The sequence below is a fragment of the Oncorhynchus keta genome, unplaced genomic scaffold (genome assembly GCF_023373465.1).
Source record: "Oncorhynchus keta strain PuntledgeMale-10-30-2019 unplaced genomic scaffold, Oket_V2 Un_contig_1599_pilon_pilon, whole genome shotgun sequence".
Lineage (NCBI taxonomy): Eukaryota > Metazoa > Chordata > Actinopteri > Salmoniformes > Salmonidae > Oncorhynchus > Oncorhynchus keta.
This window is the reverse complement of record NW_026279648.1, coordinates 411,219-436,917: the sequence shown is the minus strand read 5'-3', so window position 1 is coordinate 436,917 and position 25,699 is coordinate 411,219. Positions and strand designations below refer to the sequence as shown.

At 44.2% G+C, this 25,699-nt stretch overlaps 1 protein-coding gene across 4 annotated transcripts in view; it reads left to right on the top strand.

Moving 5' to 3' along the window:
- Positions 1–25,699, top strand: part of LOC118373852 (disintegrin and metalloproteinase domain-containing protein 22) — a 139,068-nt gene that overhangs the window by 50,768 nt on the left and 62,601 nt on the right. For all 4 annotated transcript variants that reach the window (XM_052502627.1, XM_052502626.1, XM_052502628.1 and 1 more), the window contains exons 5-6: positions 10,490–10,556; positions 18,013–18,095. In XM_052502627.1, coding sequence (XP_052358587.1) covers positions 10,490–10,556; positions 18,013–18,095 — 150 coding nt within the window. The remainder of the gene's footprint in view (positions 1–10,489; positions 10,557–18,012; positions 18,096–25,699) is intronic.

Sequence of the window (25,699 nt, the reverse complement as noted above, 5' to 3'; positions counted from 1 at the left end):
GTTGTTCAGTTCTTTGAGAAAAGTGTGCACTTCTCCCGGTGTGTTGAAGAGATGGCTTCGGCCTTTGTACTGAACTTTCATCCGCGCAGGGTGGATGAGGTAGCCGGTGATGTTCTTCTCCTTCAGTGCTTTGGCGGCAAGTCTGAACTGCTTGCGACGTCTGGCGAGATCCGCGCTCATATCTGGGAAAAGGCTGACCCTCTTTCCATCGATGTTGATGTCCCCTTTGGCTCTTGCGAGTTGCAGTATCTTCTCTCTGTCTTGGAAACGGAGGAACCTGATCAGGGCAGCTCGTGGGGGCTCATCTGGCCGGGGTTTCGGCGCTGATGTTCTGTGGGTGCGTTCGATTTCCAGCGGCTTGATGAAGTGGATTATGCCTAGGACCTCCGGGATCCATTGAGTGAAGAAACGGACCGGGTCACGGCCCTCGCTGTCTTCTTTCAATCCCACCACACGGATATTACTACGTCTACTCTGGTTCTCCATTTGATCTACCTTGTTTTTGAGGTAGGCATTGTCCTTTTGCAGTTGTATCAAGACCTGGTCATGTCTAGCGATGGTATTTTCAACTGTGCTAATGCGCAACTCTGCCTCAGTCGTTCTCAAAAGGAGATCATTCATGGAGGATTTCAGGTCGTCAATGGAAGAATGGAGTTCAGCCGATTTCTTATCAATTTTCATAGAAAGACCTCTGTTACCATCCTGAATTTCTCGGAGGAGAGTAGCCAGCATGTTGGCAGGCTCGCAAGAGGCTGCTGAGAGCAACAGTCTGGAACTGTCGTCTGAGTTATGAGGGCTAATGCTAATCTTGCTAGCTGTAGCGTTATCCTTATCTTAGGAATCAACAACGTTTTGGTCGTCCTTCTTGCCTCTCAGTCGGAGGTCCATGGCTCTTTGGGAAGGTAAGTACTTGACAATTTATCAGCCGATGTTAGAATATTGTTTCAACATTGTTATTTAGGTAAAAATAGAATAACTTTGAAGAGCTCGGTTTGTCAACGTCTGCTCAGCTCCGCGGCATCACGTGCTCCCGCTATACATTATTTTTGCCCATTTTATAGGAGATTCACCGAAATTGAAAAATCCAGGCATTTATAAATAAAATCCAGTCTTACCTTTTCAAATGCCTTTTCAAAATCCGCTATAAATACCAGGCCTGGCTTCTTAGATGTTTCATGATGTTATATTATTTATAGTAGTTGTCCTATATTATCTCCAATGTATCGTCCATGTAAAAAAACTGTCTGATCAGGATGAACAATACCTGGTAAAACCCTTTTTAATTCTGAGTGCAATGCATTCCGCTAGTCTTTTTGCATCACAACATTGAAGTGTAAGGGGCCTCCAGTTTTTTTTTAGACTGGGTTTTATATTTGCCATCTGGGTCTTGTTTTAATAATAGAGAAATCACACCTTCCGACCTGCCAGACTACCATTTCTATAGGAGTAGGTAAAACAATCTAACAATGGAGCTTTTAGTATAACAAAAAAGGCTTGATATACCTCTACCGATATGCCATCAATCCCTGGGGGTTTTCCAGACTGAAAGAAATTAATAGCCCCAGAAAGTTCTTCCTCTGTAATTTGGCCTTTGCAGTGATCTTTCTGTACATTTGTTAATTTTCCATTTTTTATATTATTTGGAAAGAATTTCTTATCGTAATCTTCATTCAGTGGGAGAGGATGAGATGGAAAAGAGAACATCTGCCTAAAATATTTAGCTTCCTCCTTTAAAATATCATTAAGAGAATCATAGATGACGCCATCTTCAGTAACGAGCTTCTGCAAATTATTTTTGTTAGCGTTCCTGTATTGGAGATTCAGGAAGAATTTTGTGCATTTTTCTCCATATTCCATCCAGTTTGCTTTATTTTTGTATTAGATTACATTAGATTGTTAGTCCAAGTTAGTTTTGGTTTTCCTCTAACTTGTTTTGCATCTCTGTAGTATCGTTTTTATTGCTATCTACCTGTACTATTAGTTCATGGATTTCCCTTGTTAGTCTTCTCTCTTCAACCAGAAACAGCTTTTTTTTAAATGATTGATGAATATTGAATTGAATGACCTCTGAAGGTACATTTAAAAGTATCCCAAACAATAAGGGGATTTGCTGGACCTATATTATACTTGTTTTAAAAATAAATTGTCCTCCAGTAAACTTTGATTACATTTCCAATATCCCCGTCCATGTGGAAAATCTATAATAGTTATGTGAATGCCAATTAGATGATGATCCGATCGCATTCTGTCTCCTGTTAAAACTTTTCACGTTTGATGAAAGAGACAAGAAAGTAGTCAAGACGACTAGCTTAAGTCTCCTCCATGTAGGTCTGGATCTCACGAGGTCTGGGTTTTTTAGTCTCCAAATCCACTATATCTCATGTGTCCATAATATTTGTGATTTCCTTAAGGGCACGGTGATGATAGTTTGTAGAGTGATTACCTTTACGGTCCGTTGAGGTACTTAACACTGTGCTATAGTCTCCTATCATAATGACATAATCATTTGTTGCCTGTAAGTTCAATAAATTGGTATGAATGTTTTTAAAGAAGTATGGAACATCCTGATTTGGACCATATAGGTTAATGAGCCAAATGTATTTTTCGTCCACTTTCATATTCAAAAAGATCCACCTTCCTTTCGGACCATTCCTGACTATTTGCACATTCAGATGTACCTTTTTGTTAATTAATATCATCACACGTTTTGAGTTCTTCTGTCCATGACAGAAAATTATTTCACCACCCCATTCCTTTATCCACGCAACTTCATCTAAGGATGTAGAGTGAGTTTCCTGTAAACAGTACATGTTATATTCCTTTTCTTTTAGTCACGTAAAGACTGATCTTTTTTTATAATCTGCTAAACCATTACAATTATAACTGGCTATACTTATTTCACTCCTTACCATAACTAGATACTATTCTCAATTAATTATTGCATTAATGAAGCTCGTCGACGACCCACCTGTAGGTGATTTGTTGAGAGCCCAACAAGCGGATTTGAGCCACAGCATTTTATAGCAAAGTCCATCCTCCTGACTGTTCATGACAAACAACAGATGTATGGAATGGGTCACACGGTTAGGATTTTTATGAAAGATACTAATAATTCACAGCAGACTGTATCAGCTGTAAAGACTGTTCTCATTGTGTAGAAACCAGGGTCTGGGCCCCAAAACAAAGTTCCTCATCATTATCCATACCTGACCCATCTCCACCCTGGTACCTCCCGGCACAAACAAAACAACAACCATTTGATGCAATAACAGTATTATTAACACAATCTTGTAATTTCTCCACGATATGTGTGTTTTTTGTTTGTGTTAGTGTGCGTGTGTGGGGGTAGGTGAAAAGCAAGAGCTGACTTTGCGTCTTTGTCTGTATAAATAAATTATTCAAATCTCAAAATAATTAAAGCTGAAATCGGTTATCAGCATCCTCCATTACGGCCCTGTGTGTCCTCCATGCGGGCTCAGTACGCACGCCAGTGTCTCTCCAGGCCCCCGCTCAGCATGGGGGCTGATACAGACCACAGAAGCTGAATCTTAAACACACACCCTGTCAGAACAAAGAAATATACTTTGTCTCAATGTGGGATGGTTTGGGGTTGGAGGACACACAAGGATTGTGAGACGTGCATAAGGAGGCTGATCTCTGTACCTTTCTCTATATTTCACTGTTCCTATGCTTTTTATTCTTCTCTGCTCATCTCTGCCATCCATCTCTCCCCGTCTATTTTCACTCCCTGTTTCTAGCCCTCTTTCCTCTCTCTCTCTCTCTCCCTTTCTATCTCTTCTCCCTTGCTGTTTGTATTACTGTAACAGAATGTATGTTAGTCATCTAAAACCCAGTTCCCCTTCTCTCTGTCTCTCACTTTCTCTCCCTTCCCCTCTCTCTTTCCATTCTTCTCCCTCTCCATTCCTCCCTCTCCATTCCTCCCTCACTCTCCCCCTATGTCTTGTTTGTTGATGTTTAATGCCAGTGTGTGTCTCTGACCAGCTGTTTGGCGTCTGCTTGGTCATGTGACTGGTGTCTCTATCTTACACGCACACACAGATACGCATGGGCATACACATACAGACACACACTAACTCATGGGCATACACATTCAGACACACACTAACTCATGGGCATACACATACAGACACACACTTTCAGATTCTTTATACACAAAATCCTCTACTTGGTCTCTGTATGCCCCCGAGATAAACTTTGAAACACTCCATCTCTTAGTCAGGGGAAAAACTATCCCCGCCTCCACAGCACTGGCTGTTGATTGGGTGCTGACAGGCGGTTGGAGGTGATTGATTGCTCACTGGGCCAATGTTGGGAGTGGGTCTGTTGAGGTGCAGCGCGCTGGTGTGATTATAGATTTTAGTGTCACTCCTGATGCTCCAACTAATATACATCCAGGGAAGTACAGAGTCTGATATTGGGGTGGAGCCAGGTGTGCCCACAGATACAGTAGCTCAGCAGAGCATAAAACACCCTGATGCAGCATTAGCAGTTGCACCAAACACCTAACAACTCAACTGACACCAATAAAGAACTTACCAGCGTAGGTAGAGGGCAGTGTGTAACTGTGTGTGTGTTATGTCTGAGTTGTCCTTTCTGTTGTTTAGTGTTTGGATGTTGTCAAATCCAATTTTATTAGTCACATTCTTCATAAACGGCAGGTGTAGACTAACAGTGCAATGCGGCCTTAGGGCCCTTCCCAACAATACAGAGAGAATAATAACACAAAGAATAAATACACAATGAGTAACGATAACTGGGTTATATACACGGGGTACCAGTACTGAGTCATGATAACTGGGCTATATACACGGGGTACCAGTACTGAGTCATGATAACTTGGTTATATACACGGGGTACCAGTACTGAGTCATGATAACTGGGCTATATACATGGGGTACCAGTACTGAGTAACGATAACTGGGCTATATACATGGGGTACCAGTACTGAGTCATGATAACTGGGCTATATACATGGGGTACCAGTACTGAGTCATGATAACTTGGCTATATACATGGGGTACCAGTACTGAGTAACGATAACTGGGCTATATACATGGGGTACCAGTACTGAGTCATGATAACTGGGCTATATACATGGGGTACCAGTACTGAGTCATGATAACTGGGCTATATACATGGGGTACCAGTACTGAGTCATGATAACTGGGCTATATACATGGGGTACCAGTACTGAGTCATGATAACTGGGCTATATACATGGGGTACCAGTACTGAGTCATGATAACTGGGCTATATACACTGGGTACCAGTACTGAGTCATGATAACTGGGCTATATACACTGGGTACCAGTACTGAGTCATGATAACTGGGCTATATACACTGGGTACCAGTACTGAGTCATGATAACTGGGCTATATACACTGGGTACCAGTACTGAGTCATGATAACTGGGCTATATACACTGGGTACCAGTACTGAGTCATGATAACTTGGCTATATACATGGGGTACCAGTACTGAGTCATGATAACTTGGTTATATACATGGGGTACCAGTACTGAGTCATGATAACTGGGCTATATACATGGGGTACCAGTACTGAGTCATGATAACTTGGCTATATACATGGGGTACCAGTACTGAGTCATGATAACTTGGTTATATACATGGGGTACCAGTACTGAGTCATGATAACTTGGCTATATACATGGGGTACCAGTACTGAGTCATGATAACTGGGCTATATACATGGGGTACCAGTACTGAGTCATGATAACTGGGCTATATACACTGGGTACCAGTACTGAGTCATGATAACTGGGCTAAATACACTGGGTACCAGTACTGAGTCATGATAACTGGGCTATATACATGGGGTACCAGTACTGAGTCATGATAACTGGGCTATATACACTGGGTACCAGTACTGAGTCATGATAACTGGGCTAAATACACTGGGTACCAGTACTGAGTCATGATAACTGGGCTATATACATGGGGTACCAGTACTGAGTCATGATAACTTGGCTAAATACACTGGGTACCAGTACTGAGTCATGATAACTGGGCTAAATACACGGGGTACCGGTACTGAGTCATGATAACTTGGTTATATACACGGGGTACCGGTACTGAGTCATGATAACTTGGTTATATACACGGGGTACCGGTACTGAGTCATGATAACTTGGCTAAATACACGGGGTACCGGTACTGAGTCAGGATAACTTGGCTATATACACTGGGAACCAGTACTGAGTCATGATAACTTGGCTAAATACACTGGGTACCAGTACTGAGTCATGATAACTGGGCTATATACATGGGGTACCAGTACTGAGTCATGATAACTTGGTTATATACATGGGGTACCAGTACTGAGTCATGATAACTTGGTTATATACATGGGGTACCAGTACTGAGTCATGATAACTTGGTTATATACATGGGGTACCAGTACTGAGTCATGATAACTTGGTTATATACATGGGGTACCAGTACTGAGTCATGATAACTTGGTTATATACATGGGGTACCAGTACTGAGTCATGATAACTTGGTTATATACATGGGGTACCAGTACTGAGTCATGATAACTTGGTTATATACATGGGGTACCAGTACTGAGTCATGATAACTTGGTTATATACATGGGGTACCAGTACTGAGTCATGATAACTTGGTTATATACATGGGGTACCAGTACTGAGTCATGATAACTTGGTTATATACATGGGGTACCAGTACTGAGTCATGATAACTTGGTTATATACATGGGGTACCAGTACTGAGTCATGATAACTTGGCTAAATACACTGGGTACCAGTACTGAGTCATGATAACTTGGTTATATACATGGGGTACCAGTACTGAGTCATGATAACTTGGTTATATACATGGGGTACCGGTACTGAGTCATGATGACTTGGCTAAATACACGGGGTACCGGTACTGAGTCATGATAACTTGGTTATATACACGGGGTACCGGTACTGAGTCATGATAACTTGGTTATATACACGGGGTACCGGTACTGAGTCATGATAACTTGGCTAAATACACGGGGTACCGGTACTGAGTCAGGATAACTTGGCTATATACACTGGGAACCAGTACTGAGTCATGATATCTTGGCTATATACACTGGGTACCAGTACTGAGTCATGATATCTTGGCTATATACACGGTGTACCAGTACTGAGTCAGGATAACTTGGCTATATACACTGGGAACCAGTACTGAGTCAGGATAACTTGGCTATATACACTGGGTACCAGTACTGAGTCATGATATCTTGGCTATATACACGGTGTACCAGTACTGAGTCAGGATAACTTGGCTATATACACTGGGAACCAGTACTGAGTCATGATATCTTGGCTATATACACTGGGTCAGTACTGGTCAGTGCATGCTCTGAGTACGTGTCCTGGTATTCTGCCTGGCCCCGCGGCTTTGTGAATGTTGGCCGGTTTAAAGGTCTTACTACGTCAGGGAACCCAGTCATTTGTCTCTCTTGAGCCGTTCCTCTTCCGTGTCCTGGGGATTAGGGCCTGGTCTGAAATGAGCAGTACATCAACACCGACCCGTTGAAGGAGAGATCTTCATCTAAATTGAGGTTAGTGATCACTGTTCTGATGTCCAGAAGATGTTTTCAGTTATAGGAAATGATGGTGGAAATATTCTATGCAAAAATGATGAACTAAGAAAAGTTAAGATCAGCTTAAAAAAAACACAAAATAAAGAATTGGTCAGGAGCCGGTAAGATGGCAGCCATCCACAGCGCTGTGTGTATAGCTCATATATCTCTGTCCCAGATTGGGGCTGCAGTATGTAATTCAATGGGGAATCTTAGGCCCAGTTTTGCTGCGAAAGCATTCATAGACTGACTGGCCCTTGTGTATTAGTCTCTCTTTCTGTTTCTCTCTCTTTCTGTTTCTTTCTCTCTCTCTCTTTCTGTTTCTTTCTCTCTCTCTTTCTGTCTCTTTCTGTTTCTTTCTCTCTCTCTTTCTGTTTCTCTCTTTCTGTTTCTCTCTTTCTGTTTCTCTCTTTCTGTTTCTCTCTTTCTGTTTCTCTCTTTCTGTTTCTCTCTCTCTCTTTCTGTTTCTCTCTCTTTCTGTTTCTCTCTCTTTCTGTCTCTTTCTGTTTCTTTCTCTCTCTTTCTGTTTCTGTTTCTCTCTCTTTCTGTTTTGGTTTCTCTCTCTCTTTCTGTTTCTCTCTCTCTTTCTGTTTCTTTCTATCTCTCTCTTTCTGTGTCTTTCTCTCTTTCTCTCTTTCTGTCTCTTTCTGTTTCTCTCTCTTTCTGTTTCTCTTTCTTTCTGTTTCTCTCTCTTTCTGTTTCTGTTTCTCTCTCTCTCTTTCTGTTTCTCTCTCTCTCTTTCTGTTTCTGTTTCTCTCTCTCTCTTTCTGTTTCTCTCTCTCTCTTTCTGTTTCTCTCTCTCTTTCTGTTTCTGTTTCTCTCTCTCTCTCTCTTTCTGTTTATCTCTCTCTGTTTATGTTTCTCTCTCTCTCTCTGTTTATGTTTCTCTCTCTCTCTCTCTTTCTGTTTCTCTCTCTCTCTCTCTTTCTGTTTCTCTCTCTCTCTTTCTGTTTCTCTCTCTCTCTCTCTCTCTCTCTTTCTGTTTCTTTCTCTCTCTCTTTCTGTCTCTTTCTGTTTCTGTCTCTTTCTGTTTCTTTCTCTCTCTCTTTCTGTTTCTCTCTTTCTGTTTCTCTCTTTCTGTTTCTCTCTCTCTCTTTCTGTTTCTCTCTCTCTCTCTTTCTGTTTCTCTCTCTTTCTGTTTCTCTCTCTTTCTGTTTCTCTCTCTTTCTGTTTCTCTCTCTTCCTGTTTCTCTCTCTCTCTGTTTCTTTCTCTCTCTTTCTGTTTCTCTCTCTTCCTGTTTCTCTCTCTCTCTCTCTCTCTCTTTCTGTTTCTTTCTCTCTCTCTTTCTGTCTCTTTCTGTTTCTGTCTCTTTCTGTTTCTTTCTCTCTCTCTTTCTGTTTCTCTCTTTCTGTTTCTCTCTTTCTGTTTCTCTCTCTCTCTTTCTGTTTCTCTCTCTCTCTCTTTCTGTTTCTCTCTCTTTCTGTTTCTCTCTCTTTCTGTTTCTCTCTCTTTCTGTTTCTCTCTCTTCCTGTTTCTCTCTCTCTCTCTTTCTGTTTCTGTTTCTTTCTCTCTCTTTCTGTTTCTGTTTCTTTCTCTCTCTTTCTGTTTCTGTTTCTTTCTCTCTCTTTCTGTTTCTGTTTCTTTCTCTCTCTTTCTGTTTCTGTTTCTTTCTCTCTCTCTCTCTTTCTGTTTCTCTCTCTCTCTCTCTTTCTGTTTCTCTCTCTCTCTCTCTTTCTGTTTCTTTCTCTCTCTCTCTTTCTGTTTATTTCTCTCTTTCTGTCTCTTTCTGTTTATTTCTCTCTTTCTGTTTCTTTCTCTCTCTCTCTTTCTGTTTCTTTCTCTCTCTCTTTCTGTTTCTTTCTCTCTCTCTCTTTCTGTTTCTTTCTCTCTCTCTCTTTCTGTTTCTTTCTCTCTCTTTCTGTTTCTTTCTCTCTCTTTCTGTTTCTTTCTGTTTCTCTCTCTCTCTCTTTCTGTTTCTTTCTCTCTCTCTTTCTGTCTCTTTCTGTTTCTCTCTCTCTCTTTCTGTTTCTCTCTCTCTCTTTCTGTTTCTCTCTCTCTCTTTCTGTTTCTCTCTCTCTCTTTCTGTTTCTCTCTCTCTCTTTCTGTTTCTCTCTCTCTCTTTCTCTCTGTTTCTCTCTCTCTCTTTCTCTCTGTTTCTCTCTCTCTCTCTCTCTCTCTCTCTCTCTCTCTTTCTCTCTCTTTCTGTTTCTGTTTCTCTCTCTCTTTTTGTTTCTCTCTCTCTCTTTTTGTTTCTCTCTCTCTCTTTTTGTTTCTCTCTCTCTCTTTTTGTTTCTCTCTCTTTCTGTTTCTCTCTCTTCCTGTTTCTCTCTCTTCCTGTTTCTCTCTCTTCCTGTTTCTCTCTCTTCCTGTTTCTCTCTCTGTTTCTCTTTCTGTTTCTCTCTCTCTCTCTTTCTGTTTCTCTCTCTCTTTCTGTTTCTCTCTCTCTCTGTCTCTGTTTCTCTCGCTTTCTGTCTCTCTCGCTTTCTGTCTCTCTCGCTTTCTGTCTCTCGCTTTCTGTCTCTCTCTCTTTCTGTTTCTCTCGCTTTCTGTTTCTCTCGCTTTCTGTTTCTCTCTCTTTTTTCCTGATTCTCTTTCACCCTGTCCCTTTCTTTTGTCTGCTCATTCTCTCTTTCTCAAGTACAAACACATCCACGACATGCCCTTGAATGTTTTCAATTGTGTGTGTGTGTGTGTGTGTGTGTGTGTGTGTGTGTGTGTGTGTGTGTGATCGCTGGAAGTAGTCCTCTATCAGTAGCAGCTGATAATTGTTGGTATGGATGCTCTGACACTTTGAGACAATCCTGGAGATAACCAGAGAATACTGTAATTTCATTAACACTCTTCCATCCCTTTAACCGACACAGAGCTCTGAATTCATATCTGTAATTGTCTAACATTTCTCCTCCTCTGTTTCCTCTTCTCCCCAGTGATCTTCTGTCTTCAAAGTACATGGAGAGGCATATTTCAGAAAATGGGAAGGCTGTCATATTCAAAGTAAGAACCTGAGCCCCGTATGGAAATCTAGTCTCTGAATTAGAATGTTGTTTCAGAAATGACATGGTTTGATGATACCCTGCTGATAGGGTGCACTACAGTGTTGTGTCATTAACTACCAATGGTTGATCCTTAAAACTCTTCATCTGGGATTAACAACATCCTCATAGCTCGCTGACCGTACTGTAATCTGGACATCCACCTCTCTGTGCCACGGCCAGTTCATAGTTAAACAGTTTAAAAAAATTATTAGGTTATTAGGGGAATAATAATCCACACTTTACAGATTATTATCTCTTCATGTTGTTACTAGGGGATACTTTATTAGCCATCAACAGTCTTTACAGTGGAGAACTATGTAATAATGTTTATAAACAGCTGAGAAGCAGCAAGGTAGAATAACATTATTTCTGATGGTAAGTACTTACTACGACTGAGATGTTTTATTGTTACACCTAGCTATCTGAAGAAGGATGCACTAACTAAGTAGCTCTGGATAAGAGTTTCTGCTAAATGACTACAACGTGTCTCTCTCTCTATGTCTCTGTGTCTCTGTCTTTCTCTCTCCATCCTCTCTCTCTCTCTCTCTCTCTCTCTCTCTCTCTCTCTCTCTCTCCTTTTGTCTCTCTCTTTTGTCTCTCTTTCTCTCTCTCTATCCTTCTCTCTCACACACACACACACACACACACACACACACACACACACACACACACACACACACACACACACACACACACACAATGCAGTTTGCTGGGTGTTTCTTGCCTCTATGAGAACTGGAGCAGAAGGTTCAGAGGAGGGGAGGAAGAGAGGTGCTGGATAGTAGAGCACAGCCCTGCTTATAAATATCTCTCTCTCTCTTTCTCTCTTCCTCTTGTTCTTCCCCTCTCTCTCTCACTCTCTCTCGCTCTTTCCCTCACACTCTCTCCCCCTTTCTCTCTCTCTCTCACTCTCTCCCTCTCCCCCATTGACTGAGAGTGATATCACAGGAGTACTTCCTCCCCAGAGAAGAAGTAGGAAGGAGAGGGGAACTCTAATGACAACAGAAGTAACAGTCATCTCATCCATAGATAGTGATATAGATAGACAGGCTTTGATGGTCATTGTCTCCCTTCACATTCCTCACTCCCTCTCTTTCCATCTCGTTCTCTCTCTCCCTCCTTCCTGACAGAGTTGTGGTAGAGAGAGAGTGTTGTGGTAGAGCGAGAGAGTGTTGTGGTAGAGAGAGTGAGAGTGTTGTGGTAGAGAGAGAGAGAGTGTTGTGGTAGAGAGAGAGAGAGTGTTGTGGTAGAGAGAGAGAGAGTGTTGTGGTAGAGAGAGAGAGAGTGTTGTGGTAGAGAGAGAGGGAGTGTTGTGGTAGAGAGAGAGAGAGTGTTGTGGTAGAGAGAGAGTGTTGTGGTAGAGAGAGAGAGTGTTGTGGTAGAGAGAGAGAGTGTTGTGGTAGAGAGAGAGAGTGTTGTGGTAGAGAGAGAGAGTGTTGTGGTAGAGAGAGAGAGTGTTGTGGTAGAGAGAGAGAGTGTTGTGGTAGAGAGAGAGAGTGTCGTGGTAGAGAGAGAGGGAGTCGTGGTAGAGAGAGGGAGTCGTGGTAGAGAGAGAGAGTGTTGTGGTAGAGAGAGAGAGAGTGTTGTGGTAGAGAGAGAGAGTGTTGTGGTAGAGAGAGAGGGTGTTGTGGTAGAGGGAGTCATAGTAGAGAGAGAGGGAGTCGTGGTAGAGAGAGAGGGAGTCGTGGTAGAGAGAGAGGGAGTCGTGGTAGAGAGAGAGAGTGTTGTGGTAGAGAGAGAGAGTGTTGTGGTAGAGAGAGAGAGTGTTGTGGTAGAGAGAGAGAGTGTTGTAGTAGAGAGAGAGAGTGTTGTGGTAGAGAGAGAGAGTGTTGTGGTAGAGAGAGAGAGTGTTGTGGTAGAGAGAGAGGGTGTTGTGGTAGAGGGAGTCATAGTAGAGAGAGAGGGAGTCGTGGTAGAGAGAGAGCGTGTTGTGGTAGAGAGAGAGAGTGTTGTGGTAGAGAGAGAGGGAGCCGTGGTAGATAGAGAGAGTGTTGTGGTGGAGAGAGAGAGTGTTGTGGTAGAGAGAGAGAGTGTTGTGGTAGAGAGAGAGAGTGTTGTGGTAGAGAGAGAGAGTGTTGTGGTAGAGAGAGAGGGTGTTGTGGTAGAGAGAGAGTGTTGTGGTAGAGAGAGTGTTGTGGTAGAGAGAGAGAGTGTTGTGGTAGAGAGAGAGAGTGTTGTGGTAGAGAGAGAGGGAGTTGTGGTAGAGAGAGAGAGTGTTGTGGTAGAGAGAGAGAGTGTTGTGGTAGAGAGAGAGAGAGAGAGTGTTGTGGTAGAGAGAGAGAGTGTTGTGGTAGAGAGAGAGGGTGTTGTGGTAGAGGGAGAGGGAGTCGTGGTAGAGAGAGAGAGTGTTGTGGTAGAGAGAGAGAGTGTTGTGGTAGAGAGAGAGAGAGAGAGTGTTGTGGTAGAGAGAGAGAGTGTTGTGGTAGAGAGAGAGGGTGTTGTGATAGAGGGAGTCATAGTAGAGAGAGAGGGAGTCGTGGTAGAGAGAGAGGGAGTCGTGGTAGAGAGAGAGGGAGTCGTGGTAGAGAGAGAGAGTGTTGTGGTAGAGAGAGAGTGTTGTGGTAGAGAGAGAGTGTTGTGGTAGAGAGAGAGAGTGTTGTGGTAGAGAGAGAGAGTGTTGTAGTAGAGAGAGAGAGTGTTGTAGTAGAGAGAGAGAGTGTTGTGGTAGAGAGAGAGAGTGTTGTGGTAGAGAGAGAGAGTGTTGTGGTAGAGAGAGAGAGTGTTGTAGTAGAGAGTGTTGTGGTAGAGAGAGAGAGAGTGTTGTGGTAGAGAGAGAGAGTGTTGTGGTAGAGAGAGAGGGTGTTGTGGTAGAGGGAGTCATAGTAGAGAGAGAGGGAGTTGTGGTAGAGAGAGAGCGTGTTGTGGTAGAGAGAGAGCGTGTTGTGGTAGAGAGAGAGAGTGTTGTGGTAGAGAGAGAGTGTTGTGGTAGAGAGAGAGAGTGTTGTGGTAGAGAGAGAGTGTTGTGGTAGAGAGAGAGGGTGTTGTGGTAGAGGGAGTCATAGTAGAGAGAGAGGGAGTTGTGGTAGAGAGAGAGCGTGTTGTGGTAGAGAGAGAGAGTGTTGTGGTAGAGAGAGAGTGTTGTGGTAGAGAGAGAGAGTGTTGTGGTAGAGAGAGAGAGTGTTGTGGTAGAGAGAGAGGGTGTTGTGGTAGAGGGAGTCATAGTAGAGAGAGAGGGAGTTGTGGTAGAGAGAGAGCGTGTTGTGGTAGAGAGAGAGAGTGTTGTGGTAGAGAGAGAGAGTGTTGTGGTAGAGAGAGAGTGTTGTGGTAGAGAGAGAGTGTTGTGGTAGAGAGAGAGGGAGCCGTGGTAGAGAGAGAGAGTGTTGTGGTAGAGAGAGAGAGTTGTGGTAGAGAGAGAGAGTGTTGTGGTAGAGAGAGAGTGTTGTGGTAGAGAGAGAGAGTGTTGTGGTAGAGAGAGAGAGAGTGTTGTGGTAGAGAGAGAGAGTGTTGTGGTAGAGAGAGAGAGTGTTGTGGTAGAGAGAGAGAGTGTTGTGGTAGAGAGAGAGGGTGTTGTGGTAGAGAGAGAGGGTGTTGTGGTAGAGAGAGAGGTGTTGTGGTAGAGAGAGAGTGTTGTGGTAGAGAGAGTGTTGTGGTAGAGAGAGAGTGTTGTGGTAGAGAGAGTGTTGTGGTAGAGAGAGAGTGTTGTGGTAGAGAGAGAGTGTTGTGGTAGAGAGAGAGTGTTGTGGTAGAGAGAGAGTGTTGTGGTAGAGAGAGAGAGTGTTGTGGTAGAGAGAGAGAGTGTTGTGGTAGAGAGAGAGGGAGTCGTGGTAGAGAGAGAGGGAGTCGTGGTAGAGAGAGAGGGAGTCGTGGTAGAGAGAGGGAGTCGTGGTAGAGAGAGGGAGTCGTGGTAGAGAGAGAGGGAGTCGTGGTAGAGAGAGAGAGTGTTGTGGTAGAGAGAGAGAGAGTGTTGTGGTAGAGGGAGTCATAGTAGAGAGAGAGGGAGTCTTGGTAGAGAGAGAGGGAGTCGTGGTAGAGAGAGAGAGTGTTGTGGTAGAGAGAGAGAGTGTTGTGGTAGAGAGAGAGAGTGTTGTGGTAGAGAGAGAGAGTGTTGTAGTAGAGAGAGAGAGAGTGTTGTAGTAGAGAGAGAGAGTGTTGTGGTAGAGAGAGAGAGTGTTGTAGTAGAGAGTGTTGTGGTAGAGAGAGAGAGAGTGTTGTGGTAGAGGGAGTCATAGTAGAGAGAGAGGGAGTCGTGGTAGAGAGAGAGGGAGTCGTGGTAGAGAGAGAGCGTGTTGTGGTAGAGAGAGAGAGTGTTGTGGTAGAGAGAGAGGGAGCCGTGGTAGAGAGAGAGAGTGTTGTGGTAGAGAGAGAGAGTGTTGTGGTAGAGAGAGAGAGTGTTGTGGTAGAGAGAGAGTGTTGTGGTAGAGAGAGAGAGTGTTGTGGTAGAGAGAGAGAGTGTTGTGGTAGAGAGAGAGAGTGTTGTGGTAGAGAGAGAGAGTGTTGTGGTAGAGAGAGAGAGTGTTGTGGTAGAGAGAGAGAGTGTTGTGGTAGAGAGAGAGTGTTGTGGTAGAGAGAGAGGGTGTTGTGGTAGAGAGAGAGGGTGTTGTGGTAGAGAGAGAGAGTGTTGTGGTAGAGAGAGAGTGTTGTGGTAGAGAGAGTGTTGTGGTAGAGAGAGAGTGTTGTGGTAGAGAGAGAGTGTTGTGGTAGAGAGAGAGAGTGTTGTGGTAGAGAGAGAGTGTTGTGGTAGAGAGAGAGAGTGTTGTGGTAGAGAGAGAGAGAGTGTTGTGGTAGAGAGAGAGAGTGTTGTGGTAGAGAGAGAGAGTGTTGTGGTAGAGAGAGAGAGTGTTGTGGTAGAGAGAGAGGGTGTTGTGGTAGAGAGAGAGGGTGTTGTGGTAGAGAGAGAGTGTTGTGGTAGAGAGAGAGTGTTGTGGTAGAGAGAGAGTGTTGTGGTAGAGAGAGAGTGTTGTGGTAGAGAGAGAGAGTGTTGTGGTAGAGAGAGAGGGAGTCGTGGTAGAGAGAGAGGGAGTCGTGGTAGAGAGAGGGAGTCGTGGTAGAGAGAGGGAGTCGTGGTAGAGAGAGGGAGTCGTGGTAGAGAGAGAGGGAGTCGTGGTAGAGAGAGAGAGTGTTGTGGTAGAGAGAGAGAGAGTGTTGTGGTAGAGGGAGTCTTGGTAGAGAGAGAGGGAGTCGTGGTAGAGAGAGGGAGTCGTGGTAGAGAGAGAGGGAGTCGTGGTAGAGAGAGAGGGAGTCGTGGTAGAGAGAGGGAGTCGTGGTAGAGAGAGAGGGAGTCGTGGTAGAGAGAGAGAGTGTTGTGGTAGAGAGAGAGTGTTGTGGTAGAGAGAGAGAGTGTTGTGGTAGAGAGAGAGAGTGTTGTAGTAGAGAGAGAGAGTGTTGTAGTAGAGAGAGAGAGTGTTGTGGTAGAGAGAGAGAGTGTTGTAGTAGAGAGTGTTGTGGTAGAGAGAGAGAGAGAGTGTTGTGGTAGAGAGAGAGAGTGTTGTGGTAGAGAGAGAGGGTGTTGTGGTAGAGGGAGTCATAGTAGAGAGAGAGGGAGTCGTGGTAGAGAGAGAGCGTGTTGTGGTAGAGAGAGAGAGTGTTGTGGTAGAGAGAGAGGGAGCCGTGGTAGAGAGAGAGAGTGTTGTGGTAGAGAGAGAGAGTGTTGTGGTAGAGAGAGAGAGTGTTGTGGTAGAGAGAGAGAGTGTTGTGGTAGAGAGAGAGAGTGTTGTGGTAGAGAGAGAGGGTGTTGTGGTAGAGAGAGAGGGTTTGTGGTAGAGAGAGAGGGTGTTGTGGTAGAGAGAGAGAGTGTTGTGGTAGAGAGAGAGAGTGTTGTGGTAGAGAGAGAGAGTGTTGTGGTAGAGAGAGAGGGAGTCGTGGTAGAGAGAGAGGGAGTCGTGGTAGACAGAGAGTGTTGTGGTAGAGAGAGCGGGAGTCGTGGTAGAGAGAGCGAGTGTCGTGGTAGAGAGAGAGAGTGTCGTGGTAGAGAGAGAGAGTGTCGTGGTAGAGAGAGAGAGTGTCGTGGTAGAGAGAGAGAGTGTCGTGGTAGAGAGAGAGAGTGTTGTGGTAGAGAGAGAGAGTGTTGTGGTAGAGAGAGAGAGTGTTGTGGTAGAGAGAGAGAGAGTGTTGTGGTAGAGAGAGAGAGGGAGTCGTGGTAGAGAGAGAGAGTGTTGTGGTAGAGAGAGAGAGAGAGAGAGAGAGAGAGAGAGGGAGTCGTGGTAGAGAGAGAGAGTGTTGTGGTAGAGAGAGAGGGAGTCGTGGTAGAGAGAGAGAGTGTTGTGGTAGAGAGAGAGAGTGTTGTGGTAGAGAGAGAGAGTGTTGTGGTAGAGAGAGAGTGTCGTGGTAGAGAGAGTGTCGTGGTAGAGAGAGAGAGTGTCGTGGTAGAGAGAGAGAGTGTCGTGGTAGAGAGAGAGAGTGTCGTGGTAGAGAGAGAGAGTGTTGTGGTAGAGAGAGAGGGAGTCGTGGTATGCAGCAGGGCAGTGCAGAGCTGCCTCCCTGTGTTCGTCCCAGGGGAGGGTGTAGTGCAGGAATTGATCCAGTGATAAAAGCTGTTTTCCCTCTGAGAGGCCGGCTTCCTGTCTAATGGCAGCTAGACCAGGAGAAATAGACCAGGAAGAGACTTAGACATCATACAAATCTATATGAATAAATATGGCTTTATGTACCACACAATGCAGCCTAATGCAGCAGAATGGGCCTAAGCACTCTGTGGTTTAAAAAAGCCTGAGAGATGGAGAGAGAGACATCGAGGGAGAGAGAGACATCGAGGGGGTCGATCATTGCTGTGGCTTCCTGTCAGTAGATGATCTGATGAGAGAAACAAGAGGAAGGTTAAGATAGGATAGAGGGATGAGAGGAGGAGTAGTGAGTAGTAGAATATCTCCCTCTCAGATCATTAAACGTGTTCAAGGGATGCATGTGACCTGGTTGAGCCCCCAGAGCATTTCCGTGCACCTGAGATAGCATCTTCAAATCTGTATACGCGACCAATAAACTTTGATTTGAGACACACACGTCCCTGTAGTCTTGATTCTGTCGAACGTATTAGTATTCACAGACACCCCTTGGTCTATGTGAGCACATACTCTGTGAGAGATTACTCTGTGAAAGAAAACAGGCACTCGTGTTGATCTGTAAGGAGTAGATATGTGTTTAAACTGAGGGTAGTAGCTCCACCTTTCAACACATTGCTGACATTTTTGGTTGTTTCTGGGTAGGAGGTTGGATTGGCTCTAAAGTTACCGTCCTCTATGTCACTGACAGTTGTGTTAATCTATCTCTCTCACTCTTTTTCTCTTTCTCTTTCTCTCTTTCTTTTTCTCTTTCCCTTTCTCTCTTTCCCTTTCTCTCTTTCTTTTTCTCTCTCTCTCTCTCTTTATCTCTCTTCTCTCTCTCTCTCTCTCTCTCTCTCTCTCTCTCTCTCTCTCTCTCTCTCTCTCTTTATCTCTCTTCTCTCTCTTTATCTCTCTTCTCTCTCTTCATCTCTCTCTCAGGGAGGAGAACATTGTTATTACCAGGGGGTAGTGCGGGACATCCCTGAATCCTTCGTGGCCCTCTCCACCTGCCACGGCCTGCAGTGAGTATTCTGTGTGTGTGCTTTTCCTCGGATCAGTATTTCCTTCCCCCCGTGTACCAGTCTCAGGCCTAAATAGCAATTATCCCATTTAGGCAATATGCCAGTATAATTATTGCAGATTAGCTGATCTCTCTCTCTCTTTCTGTTGTGTGTGTGTGTGTCTGTTGTCCAGTCATGACATGCAAAGGCCGCCACTCAGAGCCAGTTTCCTTTATGATGTGTTGGTCCCACCTGGACCTGATCCCAAGGCTCTTACAGGGAGCTGAATTGAACACCAGGGAGCACCATTTGGGTAGCTTGATGCTACCAACCACCTCAACATACACATACAGTCATACTTTATTTATGTTTCTGTTCACACATAAACACCTCTCTTCCCCTCTCTCTCTCTCTCTCTCTCTCCCCATCTGCTCTCTCCATCCTCTCTCTCTCTATGTCTCTGTCTTTCTCTCTCCATCCTCTCTCTCTCTCCATCCTCTCCCTCTCCTCCCTGCAGCATTGTCCTGTGGGACGTCTCTGTTTGTCAGGCTGGTATTTTTAGTTGTTCTCTAAAGCAGTGCTTTCTCTGAGAGAGAGATGGGTCAGCTGGAGAAAGCCCTGCAGGGAGGTGTGTGTGTTGTATGTATGTTTATGTGTGTGACTGTATTGGGATATATCCGACAGTATCGGGTGTCTCGAATACAGAGGAAACACACGAGAGCGAGAGAGACTCTCTTATGCTGAGTCAGGTCTCTACCATAATGTACATCCTGCCTTGCCTTCACACACACCCTGTCGTGCTGCAATATAATATTAACAGCCGAAGTAGGATTGGGACTCAATTGAATGTACTTGTCCCAGTGTCCATCAGGCTCTAAACCACAATGTGACTCAGAGAAAACTGTTCTTCTAAACCAGATATTCCCAAATTGGGGTACGCTCTGCTGTCGGGGGTACGCTAAATGAAAGTGTAATTCACATTTAAATTTAAAAAATGTCAAACAGTACATTTATATTTTTTTCTCGCCTGAGTAGCCTTGTTTCACTGACAAAAATAAAATGAAACCATCTAGTGTTCAGTGAAATAACAACACAATGTCAAATACAGGTAGCCTAGTCAAATAATTAACATCCAATCACGTTAACTGTTACTCTCTCGCGCAAAACCTTCACTCTTGCCCAGACATTTAGAACGAAACATGACAATTTGAAAAATAAGCCATGGAAGTATTTGGAGTGAGAATAAAGATGACTTTTGAGTAGTAAGACATGTATAAAAGCAACAGATACCATTAATAACAAGGGCTAGAAATTCCACGTTTCAAGATTGCTTCGTTCACGTTGACTGGGATATGTTCCGAATAGCCTCAGACAACAACATTGATGTACGGTGAGCGAGTTTATTAGCAAGTGCATCGGTGATGTTGAACCCACGGTGACTATTAAAACCTTCAATAACCAGAAACCGTGGCTTGATGGCAGCATTCGCGCAAAACTGAAAGCACGAACCGCTACTTTTAATCATGACATGGCAACCGGAAAAATGACCGAATAAAAACTATTACAGGCTATTCCCTCTGCAAGGCAATCAAACAAGCTAAGCGTCAGTATAGAGGCAAAGTAGAGTCGCAATTCAACGGCTCAAACACGAGACGTATGTGGCAAGGTCTACAGTCAATCATGGATTACAAAAATAAAAGCAGCCCTGTCACGGACACCAACGTCTTGCTCCCAGACAAATTAAATTACTTCTTTGCTTGCTTTGAGGACAATGCAGTTCCACTGACACGGCCCGCTACCAAAACCTGTGGGCTGTCCTTCTCCATGGCCAACGTGAGTAAAACATTTAAACGTGTTAACCCTCACAAGCCTGCCGGACCAGACCCACTCCAATTTGCTTACCGCCCCAATAGATCCACAGACGACGCAATCGCAATCACACTGCACACTGTCTAAACCCATCTGGACAAGAGGAATACCTACAGTGCCTTGCGAAAGTATTCGGCCCCCTTGAACTTTGCGACCTTTTGCCACATTTCAGGCTTCAAACATAAAGATATAAAACTGTATTTTTTTGTGAAGAATCAACAACAAGTGGGACACAATCATGAAGTGGAACGACATTTATTGAATATTTCAAACTTTTTTAACAAATCAAAAACTGAAAAATTGGGCGTGCAAAATTATTCAGCCCCCTTAAGATAATACTTTGTAGTGCCACCTTTTGCTGCGATTACAGCTGTAAGTCGCTTGGGGTATGTCTCTATCAGTTTTGCACATCGAGAGACTGAAATTTTTTCCCATTCCTCCTTGCAAAACAGCTCGAGCTCAGTGAGGTTGGATGGAGAGCATTTGTGAACAGCAGTTTTCAGTTCTTTCCACAGATTCTCGATTGGATTCAGGTCTGGACTTTGACTTGGCCATTCTAACACCTGGATATGTTTATTTTTGAACCATTCCATTGTAGATTTTGTAGATTGTAGATTTTGTAGATTGTAGATTTAAACATCCCAAGGAGCCAAATACAGGACCATTCTGGAAGAAAACCTGATGGAGTCTGCAAAAGACCTGAGACTGGGACAGAGATTTGTCTTCCAACAAGACAATGATCCAAAACATAAAGCAAAATCTACAATGCAATGGTTCAAAAATAAACATATCCAGGTGTTAGAATGGCCAAGTCAAAGTCCAGACCTGAATCCAATCGAGAATCTGTGGAAAGAACTGAAAACTGCTGTTCACAAATGCTCTCCATCCAACCTCACTGAGCTCAAGCTGTTTTGCAAGGAGGAATGGGAAAACATTTCAGTCTCTCCATGTGCAAAACTGATAGACATACCCCAAGCGACTTACAGCTGTAATCGCAGCAAAAGGTGGCGCTACAAAGTATTAACTTAAGGAGGCTGAATAATTTTGCACGCCCAATTTTTCAGTTTTTGATTTGTTAAAAAAGTTTGAAATATCCAATAAATGTCGTTCCACTTCATGATTGTGTTCACTTGTTGTTGATTCTTCACAAAAAAATACAGTTTTATATCTTTATGTTTGAAGCCTGAAATGTGGCAAAAGGTCGCAAAGTTCAAGGGGGCCGAATACTTTCGCAAGGCACTGTAGATGGCATCATGAGGAAGGAAAATGTGGCTATATTGAAGCAACATCTCAAGACATCAGTCAGGAAGTTAAAGCTTGGTCGCAAATGGGTCTTCCAAATGGACATTGACCCCAAGCATACTTCTAAAGTTGTGGCAAAATGGCTTAAGAACAACAAAGTCAAGGTATTGGAGTGGCCATCACAAAGCCCTGAAATCAATCATATAGAACATTTCTAGGCAGAACTGAAAAAGTGTGTGCGAGCAAGGAGGCCTACAAACCTGACTCAGGTACACCAGCTCTGTCAGGAGGGGTGGGCCAAAAGTCACCCAACCTATTGTGGGAAGCTTGTGGAAGGCTACCCAAAATGTTTGACCCAAGTTAAATAATTTAGAGGCATTGCTACCAAATACTAATTGAGTGTATGTAAACTTCTGACCCACTGGGAATGTGATGAAAGAAATAAAAGCTCAAATAAATAATTCTCTCAACTATTATTCTGACATTTGAAATTCTTAAAATAAAGTGGTGATCCTAACTGACCTAAGACAGGGAATCTTTACTTGGATTAAATGTCAGGAATTGTGAAAAACTGAGATTAAATGTATTTGGCTAAGGTGTATGTAAACTTCCGACTTCAACAGTATAAAGATAAATAAATACAGAAAAAAAAGTAAACAGAAGTCATTTGAACCCAGTCTGGCACAAAGAGAAGATTCATATGGGAGACAAGCCTACAGTATAGACAATCTATATACACACATGCCATTTACCACAGAAGCTAAATATTTGTACATGACACGCCCTGACCTTAGAGATCCTTATTATTCTCTATGTTTGGTTAGGTCAGGGTGTGACTCGGGTGGGAAAGTCTGTTTTCTATTTCTTTGTTTGTGGCAGAGTGTGGTTCCCAATCAGAGACAGCTGTCTATCATTGTCTCTGATTGGGGATCATATATAAGTTGTAATTTTCCTTTTGGGTTTTGTGGGATCTTGTTTTCTGTTTAGTATCTGAGCCTGACAGAACTGCGCTTTGGTTTTTTGTCTTTGTTATTTTGTTTGGTGTCATCGATAAAAATATGATGTACGCCTACCACGCTGCACTTTGGTCTCCTACAAACGAGAGCCGTTACAGAAGATCCCCCCAAAATCAGACCAAGCAGCATGGCCAGGAGGACTGGACGTGGGAGGACATCTTAGACGGTAAAGGATCCTGGACGTGGGAGGGGATCCAGGCCGGAATGGATCTCCTTCCATGGTAGCAGACTGAGGCAGCGAGGGAGGAACAACGTCGACACTGGGGTTTGTGACCTCAAAGCAAGCACAAGAGGCAGCCCCCAAATTTTTGGGGGGGAGGGGCACACGGGGAGATTGGCGGAGTCAGGGTTTAGACCTGAGCCAACTCCCCGTGCTTACCGTGGGGAGCATGTGACCAGGAAGGCACAGTGTTATGCAGAGATGCGCACCGTGTCTCCAGTGCGCATTCACAGCCCGGTGAGCGCTGTGTCAGCGCACATTTGCTGTGCTAGAGTGGGCATTCAGCCAGGACGGATTGTGCCGGCTCAGCGCTCCTGGTCTCTGGTGCGTCTCCTCGGTCCAGGATATCCTGCGCCAGCTCTACGCACAGTATCACCAGTTCGCCAGCACAACCCAGTGCGGCCTGTTCCAGCTCCCGCACTTGCCGTGCTACAGGGTGTATTCAGCCAGGACGCGTTTGTTACGCACGCCTCTATGAAGAGGGAACGCAACACCCTGCTACAACTAAACTCTCCGTGAAGAGAAAAAGGTATTGACTGTAGATGCAAGTAAGAATGACAACAGGCAGAATGTGGTACCGTTTACAAGGACTTTATTCCTTTATACGGTAATATGGGGAAAAGGGGCTGGACGGAACCAAAGCGAAGAAAGTAAATCTCAAAGCCCCCCCCTCTCCTATCTTACCTGCCTACCCACTACTTACCTAATTTAGCACCACCTGGTGCCCTAACCAAAATACAGGGGGTGGTCCGCCCAGGTCTTACCTAGTGTGCCTAGACAGCGAATATGCTACGGGTATATGTATGCCTGCGGGCCTCTTGCCTAAGCACTCCCTAGGTGCCTTCCCCTTCCCCCCTGGGAACAAATGAAACAGAATATTAAACAATTTCACTAACAAACAAAGGACATCAAATAAGCTCTATCTGAGCAACAAACTCACAAAACATACCAACTCTCAGCAATGAACTCCCAGCAAAATCTCAAGCAAAATCTCTCTAGCAAAATCTCTGCAATGACCTCCCAGCAAATCTCTCTAGCAAAATCTCTGCAATGACCTCCCAGCAAATCTCCTCCTCCTGAACAGAACACTGGCTTTTATATAGCTTCTGAAGGAATGGGTAATTGGAGACAGCTGTGTCTTGACGAGGGGGCGGGGTCAGCTCTCCAATTAGCCATGGAGTCGACCAATCAGCTGCTTGAGGGATTTCAGGAAGCCATTTCCTGAAATAAACACATGCAAATACACAAACTACAACACATAAACTGGGGAACGTAACAGCGTTGTGCCAGCTCTACGCTCCAGACCTCCAGTGCGCCTCCACGGCCCCGTATATCCTGCGCCTGCTCTACGCACTGTGGTGTCATATTTCTGCTTTACCAAATGAGGAGAGAGTTACAAACTTCACACACTAGTCAGAGTTATACTTAAACTACATATTTTAATAATAAGCTTTGCAATAGGCTTTTTGACTTTAAATGATGCGCTATCTCTAATGAACCATTGAAAGTACCGACAGAAATGTATAAAGATCTTTTATAGCCAAGATACACCCCTCTCAACTTACACTGACGAACCACAGATCTTAGGAACAGTTCACAAAGGTTAAGATTTGTATGAAAGATATCTATAAAACATAGTAGACAGTTAATGCTGTGTCAACAGTTTTCATTGTAAAGACCAGTGTCTGGCCCTCCTACTCCAAACTAGAACCGGTCTCACCCTGGTACGGTATAGCACAAAAACATTACCTCATGTTATCTGGATTGCTCTTTAGGCTTTATTAGCCAAAGGCATCGCAAATCTCCTCTGTCAGTGCTATCTCATAGAGGCCCATCCTCAGTGGAACACACACACAATACTCTATTCTGTCTACTAAAACCACCATTATAATGCAATACAAGCATTATTACATAATCTTGCAATTTTCCACGACAGCACTATACCTTCAGTGCGCCTTCATAGCCCAGTGCGTCCTGTGCCAGCTCTCCACACTCACCGAGCTAAAGTGGGTATCCAGCCAGGACGCGTTGTGGCAGCTCCCCGCACGTCTCCTCAGTCCGGTGAGATCTGTTCCGGCTCCACGTACGAAGCCTCCAGTGATGATCCATGGCCCGAAGCCTCCAGTGATAATCCATGGCATGAAGCCTCCAGTGATAATCCATGGCATGAAGCCTCCAGTGATGATCCATGGCATGAAGCCTCCAGTGATGATCCATGGCCCGAAGCCTGCAGTGAGGATCCAGGGAAAGGAGCCTCTAGCGACAGTCCCCAGTCCGGAACCTCCAGCGACGGTCCACAGGCCGGAGGCCCCGGCGACGATCCCTGCACCAGAGGCGCCACCGTAGTGGGGGGAGCCTCAAGCGGAGCGGGGCCTGCGTCCAGCACCGGAGCCTCCACCGAGTGTAGATGCCCACCCGGACCCTCCCCTATAGGTTCAGGTTTGCGGCCGGAGTCCGCACCTTTGGGGGGGTACTGTCATGCCCTGACCTTAGAGATCCTTATTATTCTCTATGTTTGGTTAGGTCAGGGTGTGACTCGGGTGGGAAAGTCTATGTTTTCTATTTCTTTGTTTTTGGCCGAGTGTGGTTCCCAATCAGAGGTCTATAGTTGTCTCTGATTGGGGATCATATATAAGTTGTCATTTTCCTTTTGGGTTTTGTGGGATCTTGTTTTCTGTTTTAGTATCTGAGCCTGACAGAACTGTGCGCTTTCGTCTTTGTTATTTTGTTTGGTGTCATCAATAAAAATACGATGTATGCCTACCACGCTGCGCTTTGGTCTCCTACAAACGAGAGCCGTTACAGTACAATTTAATTATAGGTAGCCCTTTTTCTTTTATTCCAGGCTTTATCTAAATATTCTGCAAACGGAAATACACAATGGACAAAAAACTATTTCACTTTCTCCTCATCACTCAGCCACATAATTCCAGGGAATATCTGATGAGCAAGCATATATCGTGGTAGAAAGGGCAATAGAGGATAAAATGAGTTTCATTCTTTTTTCTTCTAGGTCACAATAGTTACATTTTCTTTTCCATTTCACCACAATACCGACCTGTTTCGATACGCAGAGGCAATATCCCTGATCTTACCTGTGCACATAGCGATCTCTTGCTTTTAGGTAGGTTATACATAATATATCTCTCACACACAAATTCACCCTTAATCAAACAAAAGGTTCTCAATTTGGGTTTATGATTCATCTTGTATTGTTAGTTAGTAGTGTTGGTTACTAGTGTTAGTTAGTAGTGTTGTTTAGTAGTGTTAGTTACTAG